Source organism: Heteronotia binoei, chromosome 3 (assembly GCF_032191835.1).
Source record: "Heteronotia binoei isolate CCM8104 ecotype False Entrance Well chromosome 3, APGP_CSIRO_Hbin_v1, whole genome shotgun sequence".
In the NCBI taxonomy this organism is placed as follows: Eukaryota; Metazoa; Chordata; class Lepidosauria; order Squamata; family Gekkonidae; genus Heteronotia; species Heteronotia binoei.
The window spans coordinates 147,149,462-147,161,877 of NC_083225.1; the positions used below are offsets into that span (position 1 = coordinate 147,149,462).

General features: G+C 41.8%; 1 protein-coding gene across 4 annotated transcripts in view; it reads left to right on the forward strand.

Annotated features, from left to right (window-relative positions):
• The window catches only part of ABI3BP (ABI family member 3 binding protein), a 251,823-nt gene that overhangs the window by 39,646 nt on the left and 199,761 nt on the right, over positions 1 to 12,416 (forward strand). For all 4 annotated transcript variants that reach the window (XM_060234570.1, XM_060234572.1, XM_060234573.1 and 1 more), the window contains exon 2: positions 9,386 to 9,565. In XM_060234570.1, the coding sequence (XP_060090553.1) occupies positions 9,386 to 9,565 (180 nt within the window). The remainder of the gene's footprint in view (positions 1 to 9,385; positions 9,566 to 12,416) is intronic.

Consider the following 12,416-nt stretch of genomic DNA (forward strand, 5'->3'; position numbering starts at 1 on the left):
CTGGATTACTTTGTAAAGTGACAATGCTCAGGCACAGTTTAGAGAGCAACTGACCTGCACTGCAGGAGACATTCAAGTCGGTCCTCACTTAGGAAAGCCAACTGTAAATTACACAGTAAATTTGCCTCTATTGCAAAGCACATTTTTTTGGGAAGGGATAGCAGTTTAACGTTAGGTTCAGTGCTATAAAAAGCAGATCAAAAGCAGATGGTTTTTAAAAACGTGGATTCAGTTTGGTCAAATGTCTCTTAAAACAATGAATTTTATTTAGAAGAAAGTCAGAACCCATACATAGTTTGAATTGTCACAGATTGTTTGCCAGCAGGGCACAAAGAAGCTTGTCTGAAAATACATTTCTTCAAAAGCCAACCCAATGAAATACAGGCAGATTTCTCACAAGCAAGCATGCTACAGAACACAGACTGCCCTCTGTACCGGAAGACACTCTAAGGTTGTCTAAGGCTCTTGGAACAGGGACCCTGAGCTGGGCTTCCCTCTGCAGGGTTCCTTCAAGCAGGCCAGCAAAGGCACTCTCCAAGATTAGAAACTTACTCCCCAATCATATGTTGACTTGTGCTATTTTGGAACACTTCTCTCTCTCTTTCTCTGACCCTTTTCCAATTGGCTTGTTAAGTCCACACTGGGAGCAGGAAATCCATTCTCCCAGTAGGTTTTTCCCATTGCTGCTCAACTGGGTGACAGAAGAAAAATGGAGGGGAATGGAAGGAGTGATCTTCAGCATCCCAACACACTGTTGGAAATTCTAGTGTGACCAGAAGTAACATCAGCAAGCATGTTGCCACTGACATCATTACATCACCAGCAAGCTCCCTCCTACAGTGAGTGTCCTGGGTCTCCTTCCATGCTTCTTGTTGGCAACCTGGGTCCCCCCCCCCATTTCTCTCTTGGTCTTTTTTTCTTTATTTGCCTCACCATAACATAGTTTTACTCCTCTCCTTCTTTCCTTAGTTTCCTCTTTTCCTTTGCTTTGCTCTAACACATTTTTAACCTTTTCCCTCTTTAGTTTCTCCCTAGCTGTGCTCCAACACAATTTTGCTTGCTTGTTGTACTGTGCTGCTCTTTTTGGGCACTCAGTTTCTCTTCTTAGGGTTTTTGCCACACAGTGGAAACTGCTGGTCTGCAGCAGCTGCTCAGTTACGAAGGAGAAAGGGTAGTCACTCTCTATCCTGGCTGTTCTAGGAATCCTGTTCCTCTTCCTTTCTGTGTTATTTCCTTTTGAGGAGCCTAGGGTGACTCAAGATATTCCTGCAGATTGTAGCCTCACAGTTGCGCTCAGAGCCTTGCAATCAGGTGCCAGGTCATTAGATGGGATGACAAAGAGAAGCTGATGACTGCAGATTTATACCCCGTCCTTCTCTCCGAATCAGAGGCTCAGAGCCTCAGAGCAGTTTTCAATCTCCTGTATCTCCTTGCTCCACAACAGACACCCTGTGAGGTGGGTGGGGATGAGAGACAACTCCTGTGATAGCTATGGCTGACCCAAGGCCATTCCAGCAGGTGTAAGTGGAGGAGTCGGGAATCAAACCCGGTTCTCCCTGGTAAGAGTCCACGCACTTAACCACTACTCCAAACTGTTTATTGATGAAGCATGAAAGATGGTTGGTGAGGCATCACCCCTGTTTGCCCCTCTTTGGTTCCAGCTCCAATAAGAATCCAGGCAGCTGAGTTCTGTACTGATTGAAATTTCTGAAAAGACTTCAAAGGCATGTCTGTGTACAGTAATCTAGACCCGAGGTTACAGCAGCATAAGGGCAGCTGCTCCATTAGCCAAAGGGGCAATGTTCCACTAATCTCAGTGCTGTTTGAGACCTAAATAAAGTAACAGATGTCTAATGGAAAATACAGAAAGTGAAAACAAGAACATATTTAAAAAGGAAATGTTGACTGATTAGGGTTTGTAGAATCTTTCGGGCTCAAGTGCCGTGTTCTACTGGAGAAAGTTTTCCTTCCAGACGTTTCGTTCTCAGCTGCGACTCAATGCACAGCAGCCAAGAAGGTCAGAGCGCCTGCTCCGGCTGCAACGCCACTGAGGATGTTCTCCGCAGCTGAGAACGAAACGTCTGGAAGGAAAACTTTCTCCAGTAGAACACGGCACTTGAGCCTGAAAGATTCTACAAACCCTAATAATGTTACCAGCCGTGAAAACCTGAAATCTTTGATAAATGTTGACTGGCTTGGTCAGTGGAACCTTATGGAATTATTGACCAGTTAGAAAGTCATGTGGGGCAACAGAACCCAATGTCCAGCTTCCACTAGGTGAGTAGTACCTGAAAGTTGAATCAGTAGGTGTATCTTGGTGTGGTTTTGTTCAGGCAGGGCTGGCCATGTGTCTTTGCTGTGCTTACTGTTTCTAATTTGGCACAGAGTGGAAGGAAATGGGGAGTTTTTTCATTCATCTGAGGAGCTGATTGTTTCTTGGCTCTTAGATTTGGCCTAATGAGGGACAGAGGGATGGAAAGAGTGAAGGAATTAGCTAGAGGGTGTGATGTTATTGTTATGGTATCATTGAAGATAAGGGACACTGAGTTGATCCGTGATCTGATAATGCTTCTGTAGGGAGGATGTAAGAACCATTAGCAAAGGATATTATTATTCTTGTAGGCCTTTTACTCTTTTTTTTTTACCTTTGAAAGCAAGAATACTTTGTCTAGAAGAGAAGGTTTTATTCTCCTTTATTGCTCAGGATGTGGGTGTGTGAGTTTCCCTTAATTAGCTTCCCTTCAAATGTAGTACACAAAGACTGCAATCCTAAACACACTTATTAGCGAGTCTGCACCATTGTGTTCAATTGTACTTCTGAGTCAACAGTATGCTTAGGATTGTACTGAAAATTTCTGTAACATAGCTCACCATAGCTAGATAAGCAAATAGTTCTGATTCCACCTCACCTACAGTTACTTCTTGGGTTTGATTTGATAAAAAAAGATTCATATCACTTCACTGTCCTACCAGTCCCACAACTGTCTCCACATGCTAAAAATGGTGTGAAAAGTTTCTGTAGTAGGAACAAAAACACATTACCCTTCTCCAGCTGAAAATGGAGACAATCCAGATCTATCTCTGTACCAAAGCAGGCCTAAAGCCAGACTGAATAGGGTCAAAGGAAAATGTGCTATCCAGATGCCTCTGGAGTTACTCTGCCACAATTTGTTCAGTAATCTTTCCTAAATTGGGAACTGGTCTATAATTTGCTCACAAATGAAAGCTTTTTTCAACAACAATCAAATCAAAGCCTTTTTAAAGGCTTTATGAAAGACCATATCAGCCAATAAGGTATTCACAGTTTGGAGTGCAGGTGACCTTACTACCCCCTTGCAAAATATTAAGGACAGGTATCTAAATTTCAGATGACAGCCCACGCAATCTCCAGGATTCTGTAAACATCTTTCAGAGAGACCACGTCTTACAGCCTGATTCACTGACAAACTGGCATCCAAGTCAAAGTAGATTGGAAAGATTTTATTCTCCAAAAAACTTACAAAAGTTTCACAGGCAAACAATCTTTAATCTTTTTTCCCAAACTGTGGCTGGCAATAGCCTTTTTCCATACTCTAAACCTCAGAAACAATCTTCTGCTTGTGTCTTGTACTACTTACAATGCAGTTCTTATCAAATTTACTTCAGACTAAGCCTGTTATTTCTTTAGGGCAATGTGGGAATTGGGAATACAGTTACATTCCTTACTGGTATATTTTATACAGATTATAATCTATGCTTTTCTCTCCATCTCTTCTTCAATTACCCATACACTTCCTCCAAGTCTCTTCTAACCAGGGCCAGCATATTAATCATACATTTAACTTCTGCCTTCTTAAAGCAACAATGCAGACTATTCTTGCTCAGAAATGTTCTCTGCACCTGACACATGACCACAATCAGGTTTGTGCAGATCATGTACCATTGTCCATCCCTGCCCATGAAATGAATAGCATTTGGGGGGGGGGGGGATATTGTTATGGATTCTTTGGATCTTAACTTCTTATCCTCAGGAACTTATATATTCACAGACCATTGGTGCATCTAACTACTTTTCTTTGTAACAGGGCCATTTCCAGTTTTGGTATATTTTGAAAGTGTGCACACTGTGCTGGAATTTTTAGTATATTTTGAGCAGTACTTACCATATGAGTATGGGCAGTTTGTTGCTCCTGTTCAGGTTTATTTTAAAGAATGTGCATTATTTCTTTATGTATCTATTGAGAATACTTTCCCCATTTTCCTGAAATGATAATTGTATTCAATAAAATTACACAAAGATATGCCAGATATTAGGAGAAAGCAATGACAGGGAGAGAGACTGTCTTTGTGTCCTGTTTCATGCCTTCAGGAGGCATCAGGCTGGCTGCTGCAAGAAACAGGATGCTAGACTATTGCTTAGAAACAAATATCTTGATGTTCTTACAGTGTCACAAAGTCTATTTTCTGAATAATTTTGGATTATATCACTTGAGGCTGAAAATGCCATAATATTTAGTCCCCCCTCACCATAAAAGCAAGTTCACATGACAGCTGCCAAGCCGGCTATTGCCTGAGCTCCAGAAGAGCCCCAGAAGAGGCCTACCTGCTTGAGCCCTGCAATGCCTGGCATAGCCATTGCTGACTCTTCTTTCCTTGTTCGTTGGTGGTGGAGTTAAGGTCATGGCCCATGGCTTAGCCCACCCCATCTGATGTGTTCTCTGAAGTAGATCCTGTGGTAGTGGTGAAAGGATGCATCCTCAGAAGGAATGGAAAATTTTATTTGAGTAATGTTTGTGTTAACCAGTAGGTCAAATGAAGGGATATTTTAAGAGTATCCCATATCCCTACTTGGTCTCACTTCAATTCCCTCCTCAATGACACAAGACAGTGATGGATGACAAATAGTCATGACAGATGGTGACAAATAGGACCTTATGACCACATAGGTCCATTAACTATAATGAATTTTTGCAAGAATGTTCTTCAGCACAGAATACATGGACATATGCAAGTTTCATCTTATATTCTAATAGCATTAACCTTGCCCTGGAAAAACATGGGCTGCTCAGTCAAAACAAAACAACAGCAGTTTCTCAATTCCTCTGCACAACCTGATCTGCTCAGCAGCTTTCCTCAGAAGTAAGCTCTGCTAAATTGCTCCCTGCCAGCCCCTGCCCAAGAAAAAAAATCCTGGCTATGGTACTGCTGCCAGTCTACCCTGGTCCTGCCCTTTTAAAGGAATTTCTCCCCTTTTGCATGTGTATCACCTGCATCAGGTGATTCAGACAAGGTGCAAGGGGAATTGCTCACCTGCCAAAAGCAAGCCACAGACAGTGGGAACTTCCCCCACCACCCCCACTGCTATACCCACTGTACAGCAGCAATAGGGCATCAGGCAGGATCCAAGGGGTTGGGAGGGGAGAGAGAGAAAAACAAAAATTGATAGAGGTGGGGAAAGGAAAACTAAAGGAGTGACAGTAAACACAGGGGACAGAGAAAGACAGAAAGTAAGAGAAGGAGTAGAAGGATGGAAAGAGAGAGAAGGGGTGGCAGGATAGAGGAATAACAAAATATGCTGGAATGAGATGGCTGCTTCCAGAAGTTACTTGCAAATCCTCGCTTTTCTTATATCTAATAGTCAAGCGTGACCTTATCTGCATATACTGAAATCCATGGACTGGAGCCATACTGAAATAAACTAAGTAATTCTGCAAACTTGGGGGACTGCTCAGGTTTGCAGAAATATCTGAAAATCTTAACAATATACTGGGTGGGTTGAAATCTGCCCCAATAAAGAGCTTTGTCTATGTATATACAGACAATGAATTTATCTCTTGCATCCTGGAGGAATCCAAGAGTCCCTTCAGGCTCAGCCCTGGTGATGGCAGAGTCTGGAAGCCACTCTGGGCCCAGCAGCAGCAGTATCAGGAAGGAAGGGATTCCCTCCCCCACTGTGTGTCTTGCAGGCCCCCATTTGTATGTTCTAATTTTCAACCCATCCAAATCTGAGGGGTCTGTAAGACGATCCTCTTCCGGTTAGCCTACGCCTGACTGGATAAATGTAGGTTTCTAGATTTCTGTGATTACTGTATAGTTTTAATGTTAAATAATTTTAAGGTTTTTAGGTTTTTAAATGCTTGATTTTAAATGTAATTACTTTGTTCCGATTTTATTGTTTTATTGTTTGTTGTAAGCCGCCCTGAGCCACTCGTGGGAAGGGCGGGATATAAATCCCGGAATAAATAAATAAAAATAAATAAATAGATACTTAAATGTGGAGATTGGAGAAAACAGTTCTACAAATGTGAAAAATGCCCCAGATTTACAGATTATTTTTTAAAAAAAAAACCCTTTAAAATACATTGAGGGGTTTATTAAAACTCCAAATGATAAAAGTGGGACCCGTAGCTTTAAGAAACAGATGCCCTCAGTAGTGATTGCTAGGCAACCACAACAGTTTCAAGGTACTGTCAGTCAAAGGTAGAGGGAGAGAGCCTTTCCAGCGCTGTTTTGTCCTTTGAGGGAGGACTCATCAGGGCCAGGCCTGGCAACAGGCCACTTTACCACACCACTTACTTTCATCCAACTGCATGGCTCTCCCAGTTCCAGCTGCTTGCTACTGTTAAACAGCAACCACCATATGAAAGCCAGTGTGGTGTAGCAATTAAGAGTTTCAGACTAGGATCTGGTAGTGCCTGCTCCAAATCTTTAGTCTGCCATATAAGTTCACCATGTGATCTTGGGCCAGTCACATATTTCCAGCCTAAAATATCTCACAGAAATTTTGTGAGAATATACAGTATAGAAGAATTATGTAAGCTGCTTTGGTCCCTACTAGGGAGAAAGACACAGTATGGGGGATAACAGATGGGCAGTTAGGGGCGACTCAGAGATGCCTCAGAAACAAAAAAAAAATCATGCAAATACAAACATCTGCAAGCGGCCCCATCCCATCCTCACCCCATCCTCTGGCAGCCTCAGATTGGCTCAAAAAGCTACCTCTGTTGAAGTGATAGCAAATTTTTGAGCCACACGCCAGTTGCCTCTTCCGGATGGGGAAGTGTGCAAGCGAGGCACCTTGATGGTGTGAAACTGCCAAGCTGGCCAAAGCCGTTTCTGTTTTTTTTCTGTGTAAAAAATATCCAGAGCGCTCGAGTGCATGAGTGCATGAGCGTGTGGCTCATTGGGGGAGAAAAAGAGCAGTCTGACCTTTGAGGCCCCCCCTGCCCCCATCTAATCAAACCAAGCCGCCTCGCAGATGGGATGGGGCTGCCTCACTGGGGTCTGCGTGGAGGGTTCAGGATGGCCATCCTGATTTGGGACACCTCTGATCTGCCCCTAAATGCCCATCTGTTATCACCCTATAAGTGAATTAAATAATAAATATATCTGAATATGAGAGACAGATAAAAAATAGGTTGGTGAGTGGGTGAGTTGGTAGGTGAGAAGGAGAAAGTGGAGAGGAGGGAGGGAAGGAAGGCAAAGGGAAATAGGGAAGTAGATATGGGGGAAGTGAGGTGCCCCCTGTAAGTCCTTGCAGCTTCTGTACCATGAAAGTGCAGCAGCTGGCAGGACACAACTGCACCACAGTTTTTCCATGTAGAGGCAGTTGAAAGGGGAGAAAAGGTGAACATGAGAGGCAAATAAATTAAATCGACTTCTAAGTAGGAAAGAGAAGGAAGCAGGAAAATTGTAGACGCTTTGGGGGCTTTCAGTGAAGGGAAAGGGTAAATATTTCATGAGGAGAAAATGAGATATCCCCTACTAGACCCCTGCTTGTACACTTATGATCCTCATGTTATGCAGGATGCATTAATGAAGCATTAATGAGTGCCAGTTGGCTCAAATTCAGAGCCTAACTAAACTTACTCTTTGACTTTTGTGTTTTATTTATTTATTTATATTTATTTATATTGGGATTTATACCCCGCCCTTCGCACCGAAGTGGTCTTTTGGACCAAGTAGCGCTTAGAGACTGATTGAATTGCACTTGTTTCCTAACAACACTATTGTCTGGAAGAGAAATTAACTACCTGTCATTTGATAAGAATAGGTTTGGCTCTAATGACTTGAACAGTGTAAGTGACAATATCATCTAGTTAGTGTAAATGTTTATGCAAACACTAGCCAAGATTGGGAAATGTTACCGGGAGTTAGAATGTTGGCTCTGCATCAGAGAATGCATCAGAATGATAAATAAATCTAATAGTGTAACGGTGACCAAATTTCTCCAACAAAAGTTGATGCTGCAAAGCCTCTGTTGCAGAATTGAGAACACAGCCTCCTGCTGCTTGCTGATGATTAGTTTCACTGGAAAATTTATGGCTTATTTGCAATTTACTATTTTTATTTATTGTTATTTTGAACATGGAGTTGTTACAAAATGTGATGAATGCATATGCTCAATCAGGGCTTTTTGATAGAAAGAGCCCAGCAGGAACTCATTTGTGTATTTAGGCCACACATCCTCATGTCACCATTATGTAGCCCAGGGCTTTTTTTGTAGAAAGAGCCCAGCAGGAGCTCACTTGCATATTAGGCCATATCCCCTGACACCAAGCCAGCCAGAACTGTGTTCCTCTACGTTCCGACTCAAAAAAAGCCCTGTGCTCAATACTTTCTATGATAATGATGGTCCCTAATGAATAACTGGCAGCCTTCGAGTTACATATGTTCTCAAAGTTGGATTTCTACATCTTACAGACCTTTTCAGCATCTTGAGAATCACAGCTAGTTTCCAAGAGGACAACAAACAAAAGTAAGGCCATCTTTTCTTGAACCGTTAACATCAGTTGGCAAACAATGTGTGTCCATAGTGGTGTTTTAACTGTTCACAATAAGAGAATAATATTTTTAAAGGATTTCTGTTTTTTTTTAAACCCTATGTAATACCTATTGAAAGAGCAGTAATAGTGCCAAACTGCTCTGTTTGTGCAGAATGGGATACTTCTCAAAGTGCCTCTATAAGCCATGAAATGTGACCCAATAGACAAAAATGAGAAGTAGGCATGGTGGTTCATTTACAAATAGCCACACAAGGAATGGACGCAACATTTTTTACTCACACTAAAAGAAGGACGAGGATGCCAAACAGTTTGCCAGTAGGACCTGTATCTACTCGATAACTTATAAAGTACCTATTGCTTTGCAATTTGGTTGTGTCTACTTGTATTGTAAGATGTCAAGATGAATAATTGTTGTAAGGGGTTAGGAGGAATTAGATGCTTGTGCTCTGAACACTGGCTATTGCATATATATGGTGATATCATTACTTTGAAGGATCACTTGAAACGGTTAACCTGTTGACCTGCACTATAATAATTATTCAAAAAATGTGTGTTCTTTTTACACCACAAATTTATGTTGAAATGGTAACCTCTTACATTACTTTCTGTATTTTTTTCAGTTAAGAGACAAAGTCTGAAAGTTCAGATCAACGCTACTGGTGATGCAGTGTGCATGAGATATATTCGGCCAAGTCCAAGCATCAAACTGGAAGGCTTTGTCTTGGGGTATGGCAGCAGCTTCTTCTCTAACCAGTATATTCCTCTGCCATCCGATGGGAAAGCTTACATAACTGAAGTTGGTAAGGCAATCTACAAAACTGTATTTTGGATAGATTTGTGGGATTTGAGAACATTTATTTGTGGTGCTGGGTACACATGAGAGTTTAAAAATAAAGGAAACATAATCAGTTGCAGATACTTCTGAATGTTGTGAATAATATATTATATTGCTCTTTGGTTTGCACATTTCCAATCGCTAGAGTGATTTCATATGTATAGCTTTACACACTATTCAAAATGTTAAATAGTATGAATGAATGAATAATATTTATTTGTATTGAGCCATAGGTCATTACAAACCAAGGATAAAATCAATATAACATATTTGTTTAAAATGTAATATGTAAAATAAAATACAATCAATAATCCATTATCGAGTCTGAATAAAACAACATAAAGTGTTGAATAGTAATTCAAACTGCTCTTTTAAGTATTGCATGTTAGCGAGTTATATGTTTATTTGTTAATTAAAACTCTGATCCTTACTTAATTCTTAGATTTTTTAAAAAAATTAGAAATTACAAGAAAGAACCTAAAAGAAACTTGCAGTGAGAGGAATCCTATTCTGCCTGCCTTTGCTTTCTCCCCTCTTCTCCCCTCTTGTCACTCATGATTTCTCCACTTCTTTGTTCCTGTCACTCTCCTCCCTTTCCCCCTTTCCTGTCACTCATGCTCTCTCTCTCTCCCTTTCTTTCTTCTTCTCACCTTTTCCTGTCACTCAAGCTCTCTCCCCTGCTGTCCTCCATTCCTTTCTTTTTATCTGACACTCTTTCCCCACATTTTTCTCACCACCTCCACTGTTATCCCCACCCCCCACATGAACTATGCTGCTCCTATAGCTCAGGCTGCTCCTTCTCCCACCTTTGCCACCAGCTTCAGCACCAGAGCCAGAGCAACAACTCCCAGTAACAGTGGTTTTGGAAGCAGGGCAGAGGTTGAGGGCAATGTAGGCTTCTCCTCTTTCCCAGTCCACCCATTTCCAAGGAAGTGGCAGCTCTTCCTTGCCCACTCAAAGCACCATTGCCTTTCCAGGGCTATCGGTGATGGTGAAGGTTCCTCTTCGGCTGATCGCCAGCAGGGCTGTTGCCTCACTGCTAGAAAGATAGTGATGACAGGGTCATAACAGTGGCATTTTCTTGAGTACCATGTGTGCCATCAGGTTATAACCAACTACACTATAGTCCTCATCTCTTTATAAAAATGCTCTCCAAAACTTTTACATAGTTTGTGGAATGCCAGGAGTGTGGGAGCCTTTCTGACCTCCAAGGGCAAGCCATTCCACAAGGTAGAGGCCACAATATGGAAGGCACATGTACAGGCAGCTATCAATCTTACCCATTTGCAGAAGGCTTTGCTCAGTTAAGCTTGGTGGAGGTTCACAAATATGAAGGTCTATGGCCACGAAGGGCTTTGTGTATGATAATCAATACCTTGCATTGAACCTCGTAACTGATAGGTAGCCAGTGGAGTGGCTGCAGAATGGTGGAAATAGGCATATTCCACCAAGCTCCCAATAGCAACCAAGCATTCTGTATCAATCTGGAATTTTTGAGTTGACTTCAAGGGCATACCCATGCACACAGCATTACATGTAACCCGCCCTGAGCCTGTCCTACAGGAAGGGCGAGCTAAACATTGAATTAAATAAATAAATAAACAAATAAATAAATAAATAAATAAATAAATAAATAAATAAATACAACAGTTTAGACACAAGGTCACCATGGCATGGGTCCACATGGCATGAATCAGCAAAGCCAAGGTAGAGAGCCATCTTCTGGAGTAAATGATGGAAGAAAGTTATTTTTGCAGTTGTGTTAACTTGCTTCTCTGGCGGTAATATCGGGTCCAGTATAAGCCCATGCTTCTTGTCTGAGTCAGCAAGGGTCTCCTGAACCCCATCAAATGTGGGAAGCACAATGTCCTTCAAAACGTCTGTCTTTCTAATTAACATTATTTCTGCAACATCAAGATTCAGCTTCAGTTTGTTTCCTCTTAGCCATTTAGCCAAGGCAGTTAGGCAGGGGTTCAAATCTCTACTGCATAACCTGGCAATTTGGTTAAAGAAATACAAAACTGGGTATCATCAGCATATTGATGGCACCTAATTCTAAAAGTACAAATGATTATTCCTAAGAACTTTATATAAGGATTGTTTAGCATGAGACATAGAACTACATCTTGTGGAACTCCACAGGATAAATCCCATACTGATGACAAATGGTCTCCAATAACAAGCCTCTGAGTCAGGTTTGTAGGGACTAATTTAAACCAATCCAAAACACAATGCCTTATGCCTACTTCTGTGCCCAAACTGCTGAACAAGATGGCATGGTCCATTATATCAAAAACTGTAGATAGATTCAGTAGCAGCAACAAAGAGGAATGGTCTTTATCTACATTCAGATGCAGGTTGGCATAATATAACTAAGCCTGGCTGCTTGCTATCCTCAGCAGCAGCCCCTCTATGACTGTGGCGTATCAGTTAGCACTTCAGAGCAGGCTCGTCAGAAACAGGTTCTTACTGTGGAAGCTGACTGAGTGCTTTTGGACCAATCACAGACTTTAAGCCTCATAGGGAGACTTTACTGCCTCATAGGGCTGTTGTGCAGATCAAAAGAGGAAAATGTTGTAAGCTGCTTTGGTCTTCACTGTGGAGAAAAACTGTCCCTTTCCTAGGTAGAAGCTGCAGGGAGGGCGGAGGAGATGAAAAGCTGAAGTCAGACCAATTCCCCTACAGAAAATCGCCACCTTGAGGTCTATACCCTATGGTATACCACAGCACAACTATGCCAGGCAAAAAACAAACAAACAAGCCAGATCACAAGCACACACTGATGCTAAACAGGAAAAGGTGACAACAACACACTA